The sequence below is a fragment of the Bemisia tabaci genome, chromosome 4 (assembly GCF_918797505.1).
Source record: "Bemisia tabaci chromosome 4, PGI_BMITA_v3".
Lineage (NCBI taxonomy): Eukaryota > Metazoa > Arthropoda > Insecta > Hemiptera > Aleyrodidae > Bemisia > Bemisia tabaci.
In genome coordinates, this window is record NC_092796.1 from 11,117,792 (window position 1) to 11,141,915 (window position 24,124).

At 34.9% G+C, this 24,124-nt stretch overlaps 2 protein-coding genes across 9 annotated transcripts; one reads left to right on the forward strand and one right to left on the reverse strand.

The window, feature by feature from the left end:
* Nucleotides 1-6,899, reverse strand: LOC140224425 (uncharacterized). 2 transcript variants are annotated; one of them, XM_072299310.1, is made up of 3 exons: nt 6,674-6,899; nt 5,766-5,964; nt 1-5,359 (listed from the first exon to the last, which is right to left on the reverse strand). In XM_072299310.1, exon 3 carries the CDS (start codon nt 4,513-4,515, stop codon nt 3,487-3,489), a length of 1,029 nt encoding a protein of 342 aa, XP_072155411.1. In that variant the 5' UTR covers nt 4,516-5,359; nt 5,766-5,964; nt 6,674-6,899; the 3' UTR covers nt 1-3,486. The 2 variants fall into 2 exon arrangements, with proteins under 2 accessions (XP_072155411.1, XP_072155410.1); XM_072299309.1 differs by having other exon boundaries at nt 5,713-5,964.
* A 3,490-nt stretch (nt 6,900-10,389) lies between these two features.
* On the forward strand, nt 10,390-23,963 carry Hcs (holocarboxylase synthetase-like protein). 7 transcript variants are annotated; one of them, XM_019046055.2, is made up of 14 exons: nt 10,390-10,628; nt 11,340-11,590; nt 11,938-12,121; nt 13,343-13,473; nt 14,013-14,180; nt 15,224-15,377; nt 16,022-16,105; nt 16,948-17,074; nt 17,908-18,135; nt 18,757-18,996; nt 20,171-20,497; nt 21,065-21,996; nt 22,585-22,798; nt 23,681-23,963. In XM_019046055.2, exons 3-14 carry the CDS (start codon nt 11,965-11,967, stop codon nt 23,850-23,852), a joined length of 2,934 nt encoding a protein of 977 aa, XP_018901600.2. In that variant the 5' UTR covers nt 10,390-10,628; nt 11,340-11,590; nt 11,938-11,964; the 3' UTR covers nt 23,853-23,963. The 7 variants fall into 7 exon arrangements, with proteins under 7 accessions (XP_018901600.2, XP_018901602.2, XP_072155418.1 ...); XM_019046057.2 differs by having other exon boundaries at nt 11,340-11,537; XM_019046058.2 differs by having other exon boundaries at nt 10,391-10,628; nt 18,775-18,996.
* The last annotated feature ends 161 nt before the right edge of the window (nt 23,964-24,124 follow it).

Consider the following 24,124-nt stretch of genomic DNA (forward strand, 5'->3'; position numbering starts at 1 on the left):
TACTGTATGGCTAATAATGCTTGCTGGAAAACGATGTCTATTCGGGGCTTGAGTAATATGCATAGCGGTAAAATCTAGGATAAATTGTTACTGCTATTCTATAAATCATTCCCTGTAATTGCTCAATACTTAATTTATACCTCCCTTAACTTGACGGTGCCCTATTAACTAAAAAAATATCATCACAAAAACGTGAACAATTGTTATTACCATCGCTCAATACTTAATTTATACCTTTATTAACTTGACGGTGCCGAAATTAGGCTATATATGGAACAGAAAGGCAACAAATGCATATGAAATCACGAGAAGAGTTTCTAATCATGAGAAAAACATCTTGCTAAATACAGAATATAAGCAAAAATATGAAGAACAACAAAAGTTAAAAAATTTAACAGAAGCATACATTTAGATTTTAAATATCTATAAGATTAAATCTTAACTTCTACAGACGGATATTTTAGTTTTTCCTTAAGGACCATTAGATGAAAATAATTTTTATTATTCAAAATCCTACATTTAATTTATTTGAAAGTTTTTATAATGAAATTAAACAGGATAAATTCTTTGATGTACAATTTATACTTATCCCATGTGAAAATAAAAACTATGTATTCAATAATATCGAAGAGCTAGCTAATTATTTTGACGAAAGAAACATACCGTATGTAATGGGATATAACTCATGTTCAAAAGAGTATATAGATATTGAATCTTTTTCTCCTGATCTTGTTATATATCAAATTTTATACGATGACTATAGGCAATCCGAATTGTTTCATTCTACTCATGTTGCTCAGTACGCTCGCATTGCACATATTTCTTATGGTCTTAACATGATAAAACATACGGGTCTCTACAAGGGATTGTTAGAAAAAAATCCTTTTACAAAAGTAATGTGGAAAATTTTCGTAGAAAATCAATGTATAGAAAAAGAAATCAATAAAAAAATGCCTGAAAAGGCAAAAGCTATAGGATACTTAAAATGCGAAAAATATTTACACACTTATGAAGATTTTTCAAAACGTTGGAGTCTTTCGAGAGAAAAATCTTTCAGAATAGTCTGGAAACCTAGATGGACAGGAACATCAGAGAGTTCTAATTTTTTAAAATATCTTGATTACTTTATTACTCTTGTTTAAAACTGATAGTAATATTGATTTTGTATTTTATAGTCATCCATTGCTAGAATGGCAAATGGTCGAAAATACAAAAATTATGAAGCGTCATTCTTATAATATGCTTATTAAGGAATTATTGTGTTTAAAAAATTTTAGGATTGAAGATAGTGGAGATTTCTTAGATACTATAATGACTGCAGATTTGTACATAGGTGATTTTAGCTCTACTATGGCAGAGTTCTTTTTGACAGGAAGACCTATCATCTATACTCCTGTTAAAAGTCCTTTAAATAAAATTGGAAAAATGATGCAGCAAGGTATGTATACTGCGAATAATAAAGAAGAATTACATGGTTATATTATGAATATAAAAAATAAGAATGATCCTTTATCTTCCATTAGAAAGGATATTAAAAATATTGTAAGTTTGCCAGTTCAAAATAACCAATTTGCTCGCTATTTAGTAGATTATTTAAAAGGTAATCCTCCCCAAAAACAATCGATGGCACCGTCAAGTTAATAAAGGTATAAATTAAGTATTGAGCGAACGTAAGGGATGATATATAGAATAGCAGTAATAATTTATCTCTCAATTTTACCGTTGTACAAAGATTACTGGGTAATTATTCAGCTCCAAATTGTCATTTTACAGTGATGTTATTTTTGAGGGGTAGTCTTACTCCTATAACCCCGTGATTTATTCACGGGGTCCAGTTAAAAAATACTAATAAAATTAGTATTTTTTATTATTTTCTGGATACCGCAGGTACAAGCAACTAGATAACACCGAGTAGAGTAAATTATATAGCAACTTCAGCAAAACGTTGTTAATTAATATCATGATGATCTTGCATATTGGTGCTTCACCAATAGATGGTACAGATTCAGTAAGATCTGAAGTAGTTACTTGATTAATTTCGTTTATTTCTGAACTTAGTGAGCTATTAAGTTCTCCTAATTGTTTAGTCAAGAATTCCAATTCTTTGTCAATATAATTATCCGAAGCTGGTTTATTTAATTTTAATAGTACCCGCTTAGTAAAGTTTTGTATGAAACTTTCTCTTTTTGTTAATAAGTCATCTGTATTTATTTCACTAAAACTGCCGTTCAATAATTTGACTATTAAACTGTGTAAATGCTTGTAAAAATATTTGTATATTTTGATGTTTAGCATTAGCCTCAGCATTATTAAAACAGGCACCGTCAAGTTAAGTAAATTAGTGTCACAAAGTACTATATTTTTAGATTTCAGACAGCAAGAAGTCTTTGAGTAGCTTCATCCCAAATGGATTTAGCGGACGCAAATGCAATTCTTTGCTCAGATGCTGTTTTAGTATATCTTCCAACATTTACAGCAAATATATTTCTGACTTTTCCCATCAGTGATAATGTACATTGTGCTGAATTAGGATGCTTAAATTTAATCAGTATCTTCTCTTTTCTCCTAGTTGGCTGATGGGCATTCTCAACCCGATTATTTAGTCTTTTATCGGTACGATGCTTAGTCCTAGGACACATATACCTAACTGGTTTAATGTAGCTTTTTAGCTTATCAGTCACAATAACCCTTGGACATGGATAATTACCCAATAATCTGATAAAAAGCGAATAGCTGATTTCTTGTTACGACGCTTCTGCAGTAATACTTCTAATTCATGTCCCTCAGAGTCAACAGCTCTCCATAATATGAATACTTCACCTTTGATCTTGATATTCATCTCATCCAAATGCCATTTATCAGTTGGCTTTCGCTCTCTCTTACTAATAACATCTTGAAAATAAACTACAAACTTACAACACCAAAACCTTACAGTCTCATGACTTAATATAATACCTCGATAAGCCATCTGCTCTTGAACATCTCGGTAACTATTATTAAAGCGATGATATAACCATACTGTATGGCTAATAATGCTTGCTGGAAAACGATGTCTATTCGGGGCTTGAGTAATATGCATAGCGGTAAAATCTAGGATAAATTGTTACTGCTATTCTATAAATCATTCCCTGTAATTGCTCAATACTTAATTTATACCTCCCTTAACTTGACGGTGCCTTTATATCTGCACTTCTAACACCAGCTTCTATTTTCTTAGCCATATTTTTTACCTTTGTTCTAGTTGTATTTTAACAGTATTTCTTTCTCTGTTGCTTTACAACTTACACAAAATATATGATAGACTCTTGGAGCTATATAGTCTCGCTGGTTTCTCCTAAGAATGTCATAGTTTCCTCTAACTCATTGCTTGTATTGCTACTATGCATACCAGAATTGGAGGGAGTATAAATATTACTAAATGCGAATATTTTATTTAAATCAGTTACATGACCAATATACAAATGTTGTTGACTATTATCATCAATATTAACATTGCTTTTTTCTAATGCTTTTAATGATGTTTATCACTCCTTCTATTTCTTTTACTTTTTGCACGACTTTAATGTATGGTGTAGTATTAGCTTCATTAAATGAGTTACATAAAACACTTAACTGTTTATAGAATTGTGTTATTTTTAGAATTAATTGTGGGTAATTTATATCTTCTATTGGTGTCTCTTCATCTAGTTGTAAGTAATATTTATGTTCGCTTAATTCTTGCATATTTAATCTTTCTAAGATTTTTTTTATAAAATTTAAATCTTCTTCTAGCTTTATATTCAAAACTTTTTCTAAATTTAAATCTTCTTCTAGCTTTATATTCAAAACTTTTTCTAATGGTATTTTATTATCTGATGATTTCTTCCCTTTATACCAATCTATTCCACGCCTAATTCCATAGTATCCTAACACTACTACTGTAAGGACAGCAGCAGCATTAAGAGCAACTGTATAGCCACAATCATTTGTATCATCATTAGAAGTTTCTGTAGTAGGAGGAGGAGTTGTAGTGTCTGGAACGGAAATACCTAACATATGTAGAAACTTTTTTCCCGCTTCATATGGATCATTTGAAGTAATATTAAGATGATTTTTAATATCCCAACCCTTATCAATAGGTGACTCTGTAGTCGTTGTTGTGGTAGGTCTCAAGCTTATTACATAATCTTTAAATTGTTGAAGTGCATTATTAGCTGTTTCAGGGCTACAATCTTCTAAACCTAAATAAGCAATAGTACCATTTGAAGATAATCTAGTATCCATTACCTCATAAAGTTCGTCTAAAACAGTAGCTGTATAATTTTGAGAAACAGTTGCAGCTTGCTTTAAAATAACATGATTTTTACCATCTTCATTAATAAGACCCGCTATTTCATGTATTGCATTTCTATTACCACAATTCTTAAATACTGTTGTTAAACTTGCTCCTGTCTTGCTTACTATCCTTATAAATCTGCGGTAAATCACATGATAAAATATTAGCGGAATAACCTTCTCTGAATTCTCCATCATCATTTGTTGTATAAACAGACAGAAATGTTTTTCTGGCTATTTGAGAAATTGCATATTTCATATTATTATCTAAATTACTGGTAATTTCGGTTAAACCTATAGGCATAACACATTTAAAAACTTTAGGTATATACATAATTTATTCTCCAATTTAAGTTAAAAACCATAAAATATGGTCCTTTATTAAAGGATATTAATATGTAAGTCAAGAAAAAGTTAAAATAATTTAATATAAATCAAAAAATATTAGCTATTACAGTTTAAACCTTATCAATCACTATTATGTAATTTCGCTCGAAAGTTTCCTGTAGCATTTTCAAACCATAAATCTAAAATTTTCTTGTAAATTAATACGGCACCGTCAAGTTAAGTAAATTAGTGTCACAAAGTAACTATATTTTTAGATTTCAGACAGCAAGAAGTCTTTGAGTACTTCATCCCAATGGATTTAGCGGACGCAAATGCAATTCTTTGCTCAGATGCTGTTTTAGTATATCTTCCAACATTTACAGCAAATATATTTCTGACTTTTCCCATCAGTGATAATGTACATTGTGCTGAATTAGGATGCTTAAATTTAATCAGTATCTTCTCTTTTCTCCTAGTTGGTGATGGGCATTCTCAACCCGATTATTTAGTCTTTTATCGGTACGATGCTTAGTCCTAGGACACATTATACCTAACTGGTTTAATGTAGCTTTTTAGCTTATCAGTCACAATAACCCTTGGACATGGATAATTACCCAATAATCTTGATAAAAAGCGAATAGCTGATTTCTTGTTACGACGCTTCTGCAGTAATACTTCTAATTCATGTTCTGTTGTAGATGACACGCTGATAATAAATCTGAGAACAAAAATGTGTGATTCAATTATTCTAAGGCTTTGCCAAGAAAATTTGCAAATATTTTATCATAGGAATTTTAAACCATTAAAAATAAAGAGTACTGGAGTGAAAGATTGATTCTTTCCTGACCTTTAAGAGATGATTTTTTTAAGATTTTACACATAAATATGAAATAGATATACATACCTACAGCAAAACCTATTGACTGTATGACTGCAAAAGCAAGTATCCTGTTAGCGGTATGCAAACTGCACGGCAAATTATTTTTTCAATATATTCTACTGTATAAATTGCCAACATCTAATTATATTGGTTTAGAGGAGAAGAAAAAAAAATTATTTGAAGTTTTTCACCTCTGAGAATGTTTCTCCAATGGCATAACAACTTTGATTTAGATGTGGTTCACCTGAACGGAATGTTTCTTCAATGGTATTCCAGCTGAGACTCGATCATGATAAAACCAAGTTCCTAAATCTTGAATAACGTCAAATATGAAATCATAGGAGCTGGGATATGACTAATTCTTGAAAATGCTGGATGCAACAGTATACGTGTATTTCTCGCCATTCTTAAGAGCTGAGGTGGATCGGGAAGTATGCAAAACCCTGAACAAAGATGAAATACAAATTAAAGCCTGAAGACTAGAGATTGATAAAATGATCAATTGGGAACATGTTAGAATATGAAGGTATGTCGGTTTCTACACTGTTATTCAATCTGTGTAAGGTAAGGGCACTCAAACCTCAATTTAAAGGACTACACACATGATAGTAAGAAATTCAGTACCAGCAAAATTTGGAGATTACTTGATATGATGTTTCTTTACGCCTTTCTGAGCAAGATGAATTTTAAAATGAAACTTTCTATGCGCCAATCTCAAGAAAAGCAGGGTTTCAAAATACAGTTGGAATCATGTTTAGTGACTTCTAGCTACAGAAGCTGTAACAGCTTGGACGATGACCTTTTAAAAGATCTGCCCAACTGCCCCACTTGTGTCATTGCTGACTGAAGGAGGCCAGATACTGATGCTAAAACCAATTGTTTCCCTTACTGATTCTTTACACTTGCAGACAAAGATATCAAGAGATCAATTATATGGGAAAATTCTACAAAACACAGGAGGTAAAAAAATCCTGAACTACGGGACAGTTACCTCCAATACCTACTTACCTCATGTGGTTCCTGTGCCAAGGTCTTTGGTGAAAATAAATTTACCCCTGTTGGCGTTGACTCTGTCACTGATGCACTTCACTTGCATGACTGTAAAGCTAAAGCTGAAACTTACCTAATTGGATTAAGACAAAAGTCACTCACCTGCCACTCTGCTTTTTTCATTTGTCGTGCTCCATTTCCTTCAATGATAAAACTAGTTTTACGTGCATCTCGAAGGCCCGGTTTTAAAATCTATGCATATTATTTTTCGTCTTTACATGAACAATAAACTAGTCAACCAACCGACAGCTTCACTAAACCAAAAAAGTGTAGTAGATCTTGTCTTGAAAGACCATGTGATGTGATCGGGCTTCTTTCTACTAGAGCATAGAGAAATTTGAGAAAAAAAAGGAGGTGTTTGCATTTCGGGCATCTTGGAATTTTCATAGAGTATCTATAGCTTTGATGACGTCATTGGGTACAGCGACGTTTTTATCCTGTCGATTTTCTTGGAAATGGTGTAATTTAAGGGAAAAAGTCATTCTATAAAAAGTGCTTGAAATTAAATAAAGAGTTGATTTAAGTAAAAAAATCGGACATTATGGTCCGTTTTTACAGCGTCAACATAACCCTCAACGAGCGTCTTGTTTACATTGATGACGTAGGTGGGTACAAATCCTCAAGATGCAAACACCTCCTTTTTTTTCTCTATGCTACTAGAGTCCCTTTATACCAGAGTAACGACAACTCGATTATCAGCTGACTGGCAGCCGACCTGGCTGGCCATGGAGGCCGAAACTAGTGCACTCAAACGAACGATATTGGGGGATAAGGATCAGGAATCCTGCGATGTCTGTCACACAGAAACAACAACATCAACAAATTGATCAATTAAAAAGAAAATGAGATTGGTTTGTGAATAATTTCTTAATCTATTTTCATTTTGGACCGATGGCAATAACAATTTACTCTTGATAAACCACAATTAGGTAATATTTTCATTATTCTTGTTCACATACGAGGTACCGCCATCTTGGTGCACTAGTTTCGGCCTCCATGAGCGAGAACCAATCAGATTTGGATTTTTTTTTAGGCCACTTTCAGCCCAATCCTGGCCCAACCAAAGTGAGTTGGTCGTAACTCTGGGTATAAAGGGACTCTACTTTCTACGCAAAATTATTAAATGATTTTGCGGGAGAATCTCCTGAAATTTTCAGGAGATTTTCAACGTTGTAATTTGAGACGCGCACGGGTACAGGGGTGGAGCTAAGCACTTTCAACGAGGAGGATTTTCAGCATAAAAAAAAAAAAAAAAAAAAAAAAAAAAACAGTTTTTCACATTGTTCTTCAAGCCTCTCGAACCTCTCTCCTTTTTTAAGCGTGCATCATAACTCTGACCTACCTTCATTCCGTTCGATACCGAAGGGAGGACAAGGGGGATTTTGCAAGCTCTTACAAAAGGGTTTGGAGAGCACTGCACTTTCACATTGCTTCCACAGTCTTAAAGTGGCCTCAAAACAAGAGAAATTTTGAGCCCTTCCAACCGAAAAATTTACTGAATTACCATTTCGTTGATGAACATAGAGAACATAGGAAGAAAGGTTTGCAAAATGCCTCACATTCTATGCCTCACATTGGCACACTATCTACTGGAGGAGGCCAAGGAGATTGAGATAACAGCAATGACCCAAAATTTTGTCCCGGTCCCCCGGGTGACTGGATTATTCCAATTTTTTACCGCATAATTTAAGCGGTAAAAATAATTAAATTCAGAATGTAGGTGTTAGACAACTTTTAAATAAATAAGCTCCATCTCTCCCCCCCCCCCCCCCCCGGGGCACCGATGAAGATGAAACGTTTCATTATCGCCCTTTATTTTTCTCCCAACTATTTTCTCTCCGCCTTTACTACTTGTCAATGTACCAGTGTTACCGTTCTGCGTACGCAACCCGACGGCAATTACGCAACATTACGCAGAAAAATTTCCAATTACGCACGCCATTACGCAGGAAAAATTGTCAAAATACGCATAAATTACGCAAAAATTTTCAAATTACGCAGCAATTACGCATTTTAAGCCAAATTGTTAACAATCTTTCGCTTATTTTGAAATTCGGAAATATTTTTGTTTCCTATGTACGGTGGGAATTTAGTAGCAAAGTTTGCAGCATTGCTTTTTAGGTAAAAAACTATCTTTACTAACGACCGTTTACCTTGATCGGCATGACGTACCTAACCTAAAAACCGCGATAAGAAACTGAAATTTTTAAAAACTTCAATTACGCACGAATTACGCCGAATTACGCAGAATTCTTCTATGGTGCGCCGTCTGTGTCAATATTACTTTTTCTCTCAAAAAAAGTTTTTCTTCAAATAAAAGTTTTTTTTCCCCCCATAAAAGTTTTTTTTCCCGCTTAAAAGTTATTTTACCCCAAGAAGTTTCTTTTCCCGCATAAAAGTTTTTTTCCCCCGCACAAAAGTTTTTTTTTATAAGTTACCTACAACACTGTTGCCATATCGTTTCTGAAAACCCGAATTAATTCCAACCATAGATCGAATCGGTATCGATAGGCGATAGGTCGACCGCAAGTTGTGTGAACATAACCTCAAAATCAAAATACATATTACATCTAGCATCTAACGGATAGCCACAAATATGGAACGTGATGTGTTCATTTACCTAAACATTTTTATATTTGAGAATAAATAAAACCCGTAGATAGAAAAAAAAATACGTTTGAGAGAAATTAATTAGTGCGATGTATAAATAAAGTGGCGCGAGAAAATAATTACGGAATTCGAAAAGTTCTCTGCTGTTACAAAAGTTGAAGACCTACAGAATCTTCTGTCCTCTTCACTGCTTGCTACTATTGCTGGTATCGCAAATCGGAGAGCAAAGGATATTGCAGCAAAAGAAGAAATTTTGCAAGGTAGGTATTCTTGCCTTTAGAATAGGTACAAAGGTTCAGAAAGTGTATCAGGAACACTGGTTTTATCTTAGAAGTTGATAAAACCAGTGTTCCTGATACACTTTCTGAACCTTTGTACCTATTCTAAAGGCAAGAATACCTACCTTGCAAAATTTCTTCTTTTGCTGCAATATCCTTTGCTCTCCGATTTGCGATACCAGCAATAGTAGCAAGCAGTGAAGAGGACAGAAGATTCTGTAGGTCTTCAACTTTTGTAACAGCAGAGAACTTTTCGAATTCCGTAATTATTTTCTCGCGCCACTTTATTTATACATCGCACTAATTAATTTCTCTCAAACGTATTTTTTTTTCTATCTACGGGTTTTATTTATTCTCAAATATAAAAATGTTTAGGTAAATGAACACATCACGTTCCATATTTGTGGCTATCCGTTAGATGCTAGATGTAATATGTATTTTGATTTTGAGGTTATGTTCACACAACTTGCGGTCGACCTATCGCCTATCGATACCGATTCGATCTATGGTTGGAATTAATTCGGGTTTTCAGAAACGATATGGCAACAGTGTTGTAGGTAACTTATAAAAAAAAACTTTTGTGCGGGGGAAAAAAACTTTTATGCGGGAAAAGAAACTTCTTGGGGTAAAATAACTTTTAAGCGGGAAAAAAAACTTTTATGGGGGGAAAAAAAACTTTTATTTGAAGAAAAACTTTTTTTGAGAGAAAAAGTAATATTGACACAGACGGCGCACCATATCTTTTCCAATTACGCAGCATTACGCATTACGCAGCCACTACGCAGCGACCCTCCAATTACGCAAAAAAAACCCTCAATTACGCAGAACGGTAACACTGCAATGTAATGTACATACATGGGGCGCGCTCTATGCATACTCCCCCCTTCGCTACCCCCTCCCTCTTCAATCTCCCTTATCCCTTATCAGCAGCAGGTAGGATAGGATTCAATGTTTACTTGATTACAGGTTGAGTTTGATCATTACCTGCTCTCCTTGACAATGATTTCTGCTGAAGGGCAGTGTTCAAAGATTTAGAAATTTTAGTTAAAACTACCTCTAATCAAAGTAGAAGCTCAATGCTCTTTCCTTTTACTGTATGGAATGCTTTCATTTTCTAAAAAAGTGCCATTAAACAACAGTCACCATTCAGTTCCCAGTTGCTCTGACAGGTGAGTGACTTTTGTCTTAATCCAATTAGGTAAGTTTCAGCTTTAGCTTTACAGTCATGCAAGTGAAGTGCATCAATGACAGAGTCAACGCCAACAGGGGTAAATTTATTTTCACCAAAGATCTTGGCACAGGAACCACATGAGGTAAGTAGGTATTGGAGGTAACTTTGTCCCATAGTTCGGGATTTTTTTACCTCCTGTGTTTTGTAGAATTTTCCCATATAATTGATCTCTTGATATCTTTGTCTGCAAGTGTAAAGAATCAGTAAGGGAAGCAATTGGTTTTAGCATCAGTATCTAGCCTACTTCAGTCAGCAATGACACAAGTGGGGCAGTTGGGCAGATCTTTTAAAAGGTCATCGTCCAAGCTGTTACAGCTTCTGTAGCTAGAAGTCACTAAACATGATTCCAACTGTATTTTGAAACCCTGCTTTTCTTGAGATTGGCGCATAGAAAGTTTCATTTTAAAATTCATCTTGCTCAGAAAGGCGTAAAGAAACATCATATCAAGTAATCTCCAAATTTTGCTGGTACTGAATTTCTTACTATCATGTGTGTAGTCCTTTAAACTGAGGTTTGAGTGCCCTTACCTTGCACAGATTGAATAACAGTGTAGAAACCGACATACCTTCATATTCTAACATGTTCCCAATTGATCATTTTATCAATCTCTAGTCTTCAGGCTTTAATTTGTATTTCATCTTTGTTCAGGGTTTTGCATACTTCCCGATCCACCTCAGCTCTTAAGAATGGCGAGAAATACACGTATACTGTTGCATCCAGCATTTTCAAGAATTAGTCATATCCCAGCTCCTATGATTTCATATTTGACGTTATTCAAGATTTAGGAACTTGGTTTATCATGATCGAGTCTCAGCTGGAATACCATTGAAGAAACATTCCGTTCAGGTGAACCACATCTAAATCAAAGTTGTTATGCCATTGGAGAAACATTCTCAGAGGTGAAAAACTTCAAATATTTTTTTTTCTTCTCCTCTAAACCAATATAATGTTGGCAATTTATACAGTAGAATATATTGAAAAAATAATTTGCCGTGCAGTTTGCATACCGCTAACAGGATACTTGCTTTTGCAGTCATACAGTCAATAGGTTTTGCTGTAGGTATGTATATCTATTTCATACTTATGTGTAAAATCTTAAAAAAATCATCTCTTAAAGGTCAGGAAAGAATCAATCTTTCATTCCAGTACTCTTTATTTTTAATGGTTTAAAATTCCTATGATAAAATATTTGCAAATTTTCTTGGCAAAGCCTTAGAATAATTGAATCACACATTTTTGTTCTCAGATTTATTATCAGCGTGTCATCTACAACATGTTGCTTACTTTTTTCTTCATGGCTGTGTCATGGATTCAATCTTGGCGGTTTAATAATATTAAACATGCCGTTAAAAATGTACTGAACTCAAAATCTTCCATCTCTATGTATAAAGACTGTAATGGTAGTATTCCAAAACTGCCACATTCTCAAGGTAGGGGCGATTCATCTAAATACTGCTTAAGTGTTCACTGAAAAGTAAAATCTAATTTAGGGAAAGTTGTGGCAGAGTGTCTGAAGGTCTGGAAAATCCAGAAAATGGGTAATTATAAGGAAATTTTATTTTAGTTAACTGAAAGGTTAAACCCTGGAAGGAAAAAAAATTACCTTCGTCTGTCATTTGCAGTAAAATTAATTCCAAAAACGTGTCACTTTCTGTGAAAAGTCAGGAAATTTTGGTTATGTTGGTCAGGGAAAACCCAGAAGTCAGGAATTTTTTCCTGTTGAGTCTATAGATAGGTACCCTGGTAGGTAGTAGATTTCTGTGACCTGGCTCATTTCATTCTGTGCTAATCATTTGTTAAAATCACAAATTCAAGCCTGAATACAGCTCCGCAGGTATGTAAGGGGTGGAGTGCTTGTTCAAAATGAATGGAAGTCTCCCACTTCCTGCAATTAAATGAGTCATTGATGAGCCTGCTCAGTGAGATCTAGTTTGAATGCTGGGTGAGGGTAAAGCTGCTTCAAATCCTTTTTCATTGCCTTAGCAGGTCCCTCCAGCCCAGAATGCTACCGATATAGACGTTGCCACTTTGTGGGGAGAAATGTTCGTATTTTTAGATTGAAGCTGATTTGGATGGAGGTATATCCACAGATTGTGCCGTTTGAACTGAAAAATTCTTTTATAGTAACAGTGAAGAGGATTTTTTACCATTGCAGTTATCTTGTTCTCATGTATTTTGGTGGAAAAATCTTGGTTTTTTAGATGGTTGGTTTTTCGGGAGGAAAGCAAAAATCTTTTCAGACTTAGCTGTGTACATTACATAGGAATCAACCATCAAATACCAATATTTTTTTTCTCTTTTTGATGCAGACCTCTGATATCAACAGGTTTTCTTTGGAAGTTTTGAATTCTCATAAGAGTCCCACATGACTTCCTCTTTAAGTATGAGAGATCAAAATATTTTTATCTGTGACTATTCTTTTTCGTACCCTCTCTTACTTTATTCAGTTTTCGAGGCTTAAAACTTTTGCTCTACTTTTTTCACAAGGTCGTTGAAAGTTTCACCAAAATTTTGTGTTCTTAGTTTTCAAAATATGAAGATCATCACTCATGAATAAGCATGTATCATGTTATTTTTTCTAAAATTGCTATGAGCTCAAAATTTTTTGTATTTGACCATCATGTCTAAATTTCCTCTCATTTATTTTTCAGGAAATGATAAAGTAAATTACATTCCATGTAGGAGTCTAAGCTCTAGCATTTGTTTAAATCAAAATGAAGCATTTTTGTCAAATTTACTGTTCTTTTCACCCAGCAAGCGAGTTTGCTCCGTCCTACCTCAGGTTTGCTCTTTTAAAAGTACGCATGACAAGCTCCTATTTTTCATACTCGAATTAACTACACAGTATCCTAATAATTCGCTAGACTATTATCGCTAGATTATTAAATACTGAATACTGGCTGATACTAGAGTTCAGCCAAATTTTATTTTTCTCCCATAAAAAAGCTACGCAATTTCATTCAAGTCAACTCTGGTTTTTTACATGAGGGGGAAATATAAATTTTTCATAACCAATGGTGAATAAAAACCTAACTACATCGGTTGGTAGTTTATTTCAGTAATTTTTGTTGCAAAAATCATGTTCTATGTGAAATTCTGAAGCAAAACCTGTTATTGGAATGCTGAACATTGCACCTTGTCTAGTAGTTCATTTTCCCCAAACTATCAAATTCAATAATTATCATGTCATTTCTTCCTTAATTGTTCAATACATCATCATAACCAATATCAGTGGAAAATCAGACGAATTTTCCTGTCTTTGAATGAGTGATTTTTCATTTTATAGGTATCTCACCTGATATTTTACTCATTTTTTTGCAGCAACAAGTGGATATCAACAATTGGATTGCTGTTCCTTCTGAAAAGACTGAGTTTCCACTCAAATTGAGTGGACACACCAATTTAAAACTGGACGAATCTCATGTATTTATTATTATTGAGTCGGATTTAGGGGAATCTCATTCTGTACAAAATGGTCTTAATTTTGAAGTGAGTTTATCTTTCTTTACTTCCTCAGGCCTTTTCTCAATGACCTAAGAAAAAAGTCAGTCTCTATTAGATGAGATCTCTACTAGCTAGATGAGATATGTAGTTTTTTTTAATCATAAGAACCCTTGAGTCCAAAGTATCTTGTCATCTCAAAAACAACTACAGTGAAATCTCGTTAAGTCAAACTACAGGTAAGACCAAATCCCTCTTAAGTAGAAAATTCTTTTGGTCCTTAGACACTGCTACAAGACGCAATATAAAAAACCTATGATCAAGACGAATCTGTGTTTTTTGTACGGAAGAGAAGCTGTGCAAATCGAAAATAATCATGTGAAAAATCCGACAAAAATTCGATTTTATAAGTGAAAAATGAGGAGAGTGAAGTGATTCAACATGAAAGGAACTTTGTAAAAAAATATTTCTTATGACTCTCCTCTATTTTTGAAGAAAATTAAGATGTAGGAGCTTCAAATTCTTGATGTGTCGATGACACTTCACATTCAATTTAAGAATATTTATACTGCAAAGAATTTTTATTTAATTAAGTTTATTCATAGATTAACCTTGGGAATTGTGAAATTTGAGAAGGAGACTCAGGTGCATCAACCTGTCATTTTTCCTCTCAGTTCACTTAATCTCTGATCTGTTTACCCCATCCTGCTCATTGTACGCTGGGAATTTGACTAGATATACAAAAGAGGAATACTTAGGAGATAATTATGTGTTAAGCTGCAAAGCAGATATGACTAAAGCAGCTTAAATTGAAATTTTCTTGGTCCCTGAACAATTTTACTTCTTTTCTCCTTTTATTTCTTTCATCCACCTTTTTTTTTGTTAATTTATGTTATTGAGTTTTTCAGTTCAAATTAACTTTTAATGTTGATAATACATGTGTAGTTGTATTTTCTCCTCAACCCTCTATGGAGCTAAAGTATCGGTTAGTTATTTAATCAGTATTTTACAATAGATGCAACTTATTGCTGAATTTGAACATTGCTTGCTGAAATTTATTTGGAATAAAACAATTTCCTTTATTTTTTCAGGTAGAATATTTTGGAATACCTAAAAGTTGGTATGTGGGTGATTTATTTGTTCTCTTGCTTGAGTCGGATCTTAATCGTCTAGCTGAACTGACAACCCTTTTCTTGTCAAATAATCTGTGCTTCAGTAATAAACTAGAAATCACAAGGATAGAGTGTAAGTCATTATTTGAATCAAGAACAAAAAATCAAGTATTTCTACTGAATTTTTAAAATTTTCTCTGATCAAGAAAGTTCTTTGATACCTTTATGAATTGCAACCAAAAACAAAAGTTTAGCTAATTTTGTCGTACAAAAAATTGAAAAGCTTTCCTGTGGAGGCTAGAGGAACGCCTTTGAAATATATATAATTTGATCAGTGTACATTTGAAGCTGTAAGAAAACGGATTTGCATATTTTGGCCTCTAATTGTGGAGAGGAGCATTGGATCATAATAATAACATTATGTGTTTCCGAAGATCCGCAGTTGCTGTGTATTATTTATTAAAACAAGGACCAATTACAGGACATCCTTCTATGGGCAAATTCTTCAGTCAAAACCAGTTACAATAAAATGTAATCTGTTGTACTGTACTATTTTTCTTTCTTTCTCCCTTTTTTTTTCAATTTTCAGTTCAGTTTTGAAAAATTCTCAATTATTTTTTCATAGTTTACTGTTGTCATGACGAATCCAAGAATCAAAATTTTTCATAAAGTTAGAATATCTGTGTTGAATTTTAGTCATTATTTTTACTTGAGCTTCCATGTTTCTATCATTATGAACGAATGCAATCTTAGTTTTGTCATTTTTCTTTTTAATAGCGGTTGAAGTCAGGGGTGAACCATGCAAATTATCTGGTGTCGATCTAACATCTATCACTAGAAGATTAAAATCTGGATCACGAGGTATGCATAGCATTTCGACTAAATATATTAAAAACACCTAAACCTATTTTAAATTTTGGCTCTGATATATCATATCAATGGCAAAATTCTCAAACCTTGTATCTTGGTTTGCAGCATTTCTGATTTCCTATTGTACTTTATTTTTCTTCTGGAAAATTATTTTACATCCCTCCTCAGCAATATACATAATTTTCATTTTCTGTGCAAAGAACACTTTATGAAAATTTCAAGGATTGATGTTGATTTGTTCTACATGTAAAAATGTCGACGGCGTAAGTTTGCAATCACACATCTCGTTTGCGGTGTCTGAAAATCTCCGCCTCTATGGTTATTTTTTTAAAGGAGAACAAATTGACATCATTTCTTGAAGTCTTTGCTGAATTTCTTTGCACAGAGAAGAAAAATCACAGCAGTTTTAAAGAATTGCCATTGAGTAGTTTTCCATTTAAAAAATAAAGTATGACAGGAAGTCTGCGATGTCGCAAACCGAGTTATGTGGTTGCCGACTTATACCATCGATATATGTATATATATTAAACAGAAAAATCTATTTTTAAACACTTTCAATACAATGAAAAAAATACATACTTTTGTGTCAGTACATTTTTTAATACTCAATGGTCACTTTTCAGTTTTTGGCTTGCCAATTTTAAATTTCTAGAAAACCTTTTGTGCAAGTCCAATAAATTCTTCAAGAAAATGTAATCCCTCAGTAGATTTTTTTTACTTCTATTTCCTCTTCATACCTTATGTACCACCAAGCCTCACGCTTTGAAAACTCAGCTTGTTGCATTTTTTTAATATTTCTCCGCCATCCACTAATTTGTGTTAATTTCTCACAGGTGTTATCAATATAAAAGACGAACAAGAAGGCCTCCTATCCTCCCATAGGAAATTATACTCTGCCATTTGCGAAGCTGCCACCAATGCTGTTAGCGAACATTGTAGTGTTACCGTCTCAGATTTTGGGTACATATTTCGTTTAATGGTTGATTACAAACTTTATATTTTTAATGATTAAAATCTGTATCACCTTTACTTTCTCCATCGCCTATTTTTACATAGACGAGAGGGGTCCTTTAGAGTAGCCTCTTTTAATTGAAAATGTTGTGGACCTTCTGAATACTAAAAAAACAAATGTCTCTGCAAGAGAATTGCTTTTTCATTTAATTTTTCCTATCTACAACAGTCCTCGGAATTAAAGTTGGATCACATTTTGCAATTTGGAACTATTAATTCTAGCCTGGTGTAAAAACAACGTATGTGCCATTAGTTTCCCTATGCACATAAGTGTTTTTCCAGAAGAGCCCGAATTTATAGTTCCAAATTGCAAAATGCAGTCCTGTTCATAATCAGAAAAAATGTGATTGCAAGAAGGCCAGCATGCATCTCTGGTAGTTTTTTAAGCATAGTGTCCTTAAATCATTACTCTTTCCTCTGCATGAAATGTTCAATCTGAATTTGAGTGACGAGTTGTTTGTTCAACCTGGTAGTTTAAACGAAGACATCAGGGTGTCAGTCAAGGTGTATGAAGGGAGGAAGTATTTTATGACTCAAAAATGAGTTCATTAATCAGATTTCACGCAGCACTACTGAAATTTCTCAAATTATTTCATATCAATTCATTTTTAGTGTATCAAGGAATGAAAAATGATTGTTTTTACCAATTAGTATTATGTCAGTAGCTGATACGAAAAAATATGATGATATAGATTTGCGCCCTAAACTCAAAGAGGTGCCGTTTTCAAAGGTGAGAATCCTTGCTCTCGCCCTGCATCTTAAACCTCAATGTAATTTTCCAGATTGACAATTAATCCTGAAAGTGCGGAGGAGAATAGCCAAAATGGTTACCTGCCAATTAGGGAAGAAACGGATCGTGCAAAATCATGTGATATAGACAGAAAAGACTCTTATGACAGTTTATCTTTGAGGTGCCCCAGCGATTCTGTCATCAATCATAGTAACTCCTCTAATTACTTCAGCGAATGTGGGACTCTTAGGAGTACTCCTCTATCCCAATTCAATAAGAGGTATGAATTATTACCCAACTAAGATTTTAAACAGAACAACAGGTCTGAATTCACCATCTCTCTCAATTGTGCCAATTCCGCATTGCTCACTTACATTTTATTGGTGTAAAGGAGAACTGTCTCGTGAATTTCTCTGAGATTTCGAATGACTTTACCATACACTCGTGAGAAATGATCCTGAAATTTTTCCGACCAATTCGTGCTTGCCCCTCCCATGAAAAAATGAATTGTTTGTCAAAATACTGAGACAGCGCTGACAAGGTATATTCCTTTGTGCAGAAGAAGACGAATTAACCATTCACAACATATTCATTATATTAGACAGATAAATGTTGCTCAGTAAAGTATCAATTATTAGCACGAAAAATGAATTATCAACCTGTTAAATTATTGTAACACGGATGCTGTTCGCTCATACAACCCTCTCTTTTTAAAAACTTTGATTTTCAATTTTTTCTTGATAACGACCTTTTTTATAATATTGACGCAGACTAGCATTCTTATTTTTAAAATCCTTTGTCACCGCAGTCCTATTCTTACATGTAGTTGAAGTGTCATACAACTCCGAGAAGTTTCTACACCCCTACCCCAGCTGTCTAAATTTATTTTTCTTGACTGCAGCTGTATCTCTGTCTACAGACTGGTAAAAAATTTAGAGAAATGTGATGCTGACAAGTCAGGTTTTACATCTATGGATTCACTCAACACTGCCTACAGCACCCTATCAGGGCGTAGAGTGAGTGTGCCCCACCATGGAGAGGTTTCAACGGGAAAGCCCCCAGTCATCACAATTTTCAGTTCAAGCTCGTCATCTGTGGAAAATGTCAGAAATTCCCTTCATGAAATCGTAGAAAGGGATAGGTATGTTGTCTCTTTACTTTTTTTATAAGAGTCGTATTTTGTTCAGAGGCAACACTCGCATCTTGTTGGAAAATAAGCAACAATTGCACTTTGTTCCAAGTTGTTTTGTGTTGTGGGGGCGGGGCTTATCTTTGCGCGTAAAATTTAGGAACCCCTACAGCAACGATGTTGTGCAAAAACTGCAATGTGCTCAGAGACAAGTCGTTTTTATGCTGTTGCCCAAGACAACGCTGTTTTCTAATCTAAAATTGGAATTTGCTCTCTCGTTGGTTGTACTGAATCATGCAAAAGAAACAAGAAAGAAATCAGAAACAATTTGTTGTCTCGAACAAATTATGACTAATCTGCCTGTATGTTGGGGAAAGTTCCACAGTGGAAAGGGGATCTAAGCAGAAGGGGGCTTTAAAGGATAATGTTACGGACAAAATATGCGCTGCAATAATTGCGGCGAATGCTAACTTTTTGGAGATCATTTAGGTAGTCATGTAGATTTTGTCATCAAAACTTTCATGGAAACCTCTGATTGCTCAAGATAATAGGGGGTCGAGTTAGCTGAAGTTGTATACATTTTTTCAGTCAACCCTTCATATGCATCAAGGGTGTGTCTCAATGAGAGGTGGGAGGTTATAATACAAGACAAATGCTGCTATGAACTTATAAACATAATGACAACCAATTAATCTAATTTACTGAAAGATTAGTCTGATAGAATTTCAATTTGCGGGCCGATTATTGAAACTGATGGACAAAGCGATAGACAAAGAAGACACAGGAAGTATGGAGCGATCCTATTGGTTGACATGGTTGGCTCTTATAGACTAAGGAAGAAAATGATGGACGAACTGTCGGGTCTTTAGTGGGTTACCGTCAGTTGGTCTATTACCTACCTCTTATGTCCATTGCCACCACCTGCTTCCACCAATAGGATCCCTCCAAATCCCTTTTGTCGTCTTTGTCTACAGCTTTGTCTGTAAGTTTCAATAATCGGCCCGCTGAAAAGGCAGGGGGTCAAATGGTCTAAATTGGTGGTACCAGATGCACCAATATTCTCCCGGACAAACTTGTGCAGTTTTATCCTCTTTTTGTCTCTACAAAATGATAGTGCCTTAGTGAGCCCTTACTATTTTTCTATAATTAAAATAGAATAAACAATAAAGGAATGCTTCTTTTGCAGGTACACAATTCATTCCCTCAATCTGAATAAAATGATCTCATCACCCTGGCTTCAGAAGTCCAAACTAGTAATTATTTGCGGCAATGTTCCTCCTTCATTAGTTCCTCACTTGCTGAAATACCTGGTCAGTGATGGCGGTCAAATCCTATGCATTTGTTCTGATCTGCTAGGAGTTTTCCTTTCGTCTTTTCAAACAGCCGAAGTTCGGCCTGATGAAATTGTACGCTTAAATTATGACAAATGGAAACATGTTCCTTTGATGCATCATATCTTCTGCTATCAGCCTTCACCGACATCTGATCAATTTCCTCCTGAAGAATCCCTGAGGTATGTCTGAGACTGAAATACTATCACGGTATGCTTTTAAGAATTTGACTGTATAGGCACACTCTCAGCTTTGCAGCTACTGTAATATTTTTATAATCGCCAGGTTCACAAGAAAACCTAATTTCACTGAGACTACCTACCATTGTCGCATACCCGGTTCCATGTGCGTTAGCGTATCGCTCCACAGTTTCTAAGTTTTGTCCTCAAAAGAGAAGGACGTTGAAAACAAAAGAAGTTTGATTTTCGATTCTTATGCATAATCTCGACTTTACTTAACTTGGAGTGTTACTTAATTTGTAATTTTTCATGAGCTAGTGTGTGAGTAGGTCAGGTTTCTTGCAATGATCTGCAAAACACATTCATTTTTAAACCTCAGTGTCAGATGGCACCTGCTGACTTAGGTCCAAAAAATTGTGAGTTAACAAGGGGAAACTATTACCTTGTTTTTTTTGTTTTTTTTTAAAGATAGTAATTTTCCCGGCCGGGACCAGCTCTCCTTTTGTGTCCTCAAGTTTTTCAAATCAGCAAACATAGGCTGTAGTATCAATCAATCGTTTTTTTTTCCAGCGATTCTGTGTCAGCCAGAACTCCTTCATCAGTTGAAGTAATTGACATGAACAACGAGTCGCACACATTACTTGTCAAGGTCCTTGGTGTTGAAGAAACGTGGCACACTCCGAGTTTCCTCCTGGCAACCTGTCTCTCCTCTGAGGGAAAAGTTCTCTTCTCTCAAGTGCACTTAGATTCAGACCCAGTCAAATCGGAAATTTACTCTGAGAAACCGAGCTCCGACAAAAAAGTGCGCTTGGAAATCCTTGCAGATTTGCTTCTGAAACACTTTGATATCAAATGTTGCCTGGAAACGGTCAAGAGCAGTTACACTCCTGCTTATTTCCTCGGAAATCATGAACAGAAGTTGTCTTTTCTTGAAGATATAAAGGAATCCATGATTGACAATGGTTTGAAAATCAAAGATTTGGCCATCAAATTTTATGGCAAAGGGCAGAACCCGTCGAAAGCCAGTGAAAATTTCCTGCCGATTCTATTACATTCTTGTCCAGCAAGATTCTCAACAGTTGAGTACTTTGATAATCTCAAGACAAAAGAATTTGGCCGTCTGGTGATCTACTCAGATATTTTAAAAACATCCATGGCCTTGTTAGCAGGACCAAAAATGGCAAATGGGCTGGCTGTGATTCCGCGACTCCAAACTCGAGGCTCAGGCAGAGCTGGAAATGAGTGGCTGAGTCCAGAAGGGTCAGCCTCCTATTCGATCCAACTTCATATCTCTCTTGACTCAGAGCTAGGACAACACTTGTCCTTACTACAACATATCGTAAGTCTCGCTTCTGTGCACGCTATCGTATCCAAGCCTGGTTATGAAAGACTCAGCCTGGGACTGAAGTGGCCTAATGACATATATGCTGGGGACAATGTCAAAATAGGAGGAGTTGCAGTTAACACTTTTATTTATGGTCGAACAGCAGTTTGCAACATTGGTAAGTTTTTAATCATTTTGCTCTTTCATGATACTAGTTGCAAGTAAAGCAAAACTCACGCTGTCAGCCCACTGACAAGGATTCCCAAGAATTCCAGATCTTGGTGAGCACTATAGTAAACTGTCAATAATTCATCAATGCTGTTTTCAAGATCAAGGGTGCAGAAAATTCCTTTCCCGAGAAAAATCCATTTCAAAAACTCCTTTTCCCTAAAATTTTCGAAACAATGATGCATTTTTTCTTCTTTTTGGACTGAAGTTTTATAAACGAAGTCAAGTTAAGAACAAAGAGATTAAATTTTCAAGTTTCTTAGTGTGACAAGACCCCTGTGACCCGCCATGCTCCTTCGTTTCAAAATTAGAGAGGCAGAGATTATGTAGATAGCGGAAACATTTTTCTCGCAAGGACATCTCAGTCTTGAAAAATTCTGTTACACATTTTCCTCGAATAACAAACTTATAAGTATTACTTTTCATCTACCTCCTCTTACTGATGCTTTGAAAATTCAAGGTTGAAAAAATTCTGCCTCAATCCCCTAGCTGGAGTGGTCTTAATTTATTACCTACTCTTTTCACATTTTTATTTAAGGTGCTGGGTTGAATTTGAGCAATAGTCTGCCGACCACTTGTATCAATGATATGGTAGATGAATTGAGTCAAAGCTCTGGAGGGAAACTCAAAAAGATTTCACATGAATCATACTTTGCATGGGTTTTCAACGAGTTGGAACTGTTTGTCAACGCTGCTCAAGAGGGCCGAATTCCTGAAATTCTTGACCTGTACTATCAGTATTGGCTACATGAGTAAGTATTTAAGATTAATTTTCTTGCTTATAAAACGTATCAATGGTGAAGCTCTGAAACGGCGTATCTTCTTTGCAGTGTTTCAATATTTTTGTTCCCATTTTATTTTTTTAAAGAAGAACAATTCAAAATTATTGCTTGAAATTTTTACCGTGTACTCTCAGAGGCAATAACTTCAAGAAAGGTTTCATGAGAACGTTGCTGAGTAGTTTTCTGTTCAAAGAATAAAGTGTGACAGGAGGTCTGCAACCGAAGAACGTGGTTTAGGAGTTTCACCATAGATATGCTTTATCTGCTTACCTGTCAATTGAAACGTCAAGCCCTAAAATCTTCGAGTCCTTTGCATTTCTTCATTATCTTTTTACAGATTTATTTTGTCATCAAAAACTGGCCAATAAATCTACTCTTACGATGTTTGAAAGTTTTTCTGCTAACGTTTCAGAGCTCAGGACAAAATTTTGAGTGAATGGTGGGAAATAATATCGGAGGTGAAATTTTTTGTGCCCCTCGTTAGGCTTCCTCCGATTCTGTCATCAAGGTTTTACTTTTATCAATATCCCTCCTTTTCTGAGGATGACAGCCCAACAAAACATTCATTTTGCATTTGTTTGAGTAAAATGAAATTAGTTTTACAGATATTTTCATAACATCCATTTCTCAGATGATATTAATAAAGGGAAGCAGCTAATCATTTCTTTCAACTTGGCACAGCTTACAGAATTGATGAGTTCCTTTATTAACCTCTCTGTAAACAACAAGTCTTTTATAGCTCTACTATTGGCTCAATTTTTTTGATGTAAAGGTGTTGTAATTTTTTTTATTATCAATTGACTTGGAATGAAATGTAATTTATGTTTACTGTTTTTTATCGTGTATTTCCAGAAATGCAGAGATCAGTGTTGTGCAAGCAGATGGGTCTAAAAAGAATGTGACCATTGTCGGGCTCGACAAGTACGGTTTTCTGGAAGTCAGAGGGACAAAGGGAGAAAAGTTTTCTGTGCAACCTGATGGTAATTCATTCGATATGTTTGAAGGCCTCATAGCACCAAAGTGAACAAAGTATCAATTGTATTTTCAAGTTATTTTTTGGTTTTCTGTTGAATTGTTTGTTTTTGAGTTTCGCTTGTTCTTGTTACACTGTTAATAAAGTTACCTGCAAAATGTATTCAGTATCATTTATTTCATTTCCACTCTGAAAAAGCTCCGTTCTTTTAAGGGGGCGAGGAGTTCCCTCCTCTTTCAAATATAGTGGACTAAATTGTTGAAAAATATGTCCTTAAGAGGACTAAGGTCTCTTTTCCCCAGGACAGTCATGCGTAGGTATAT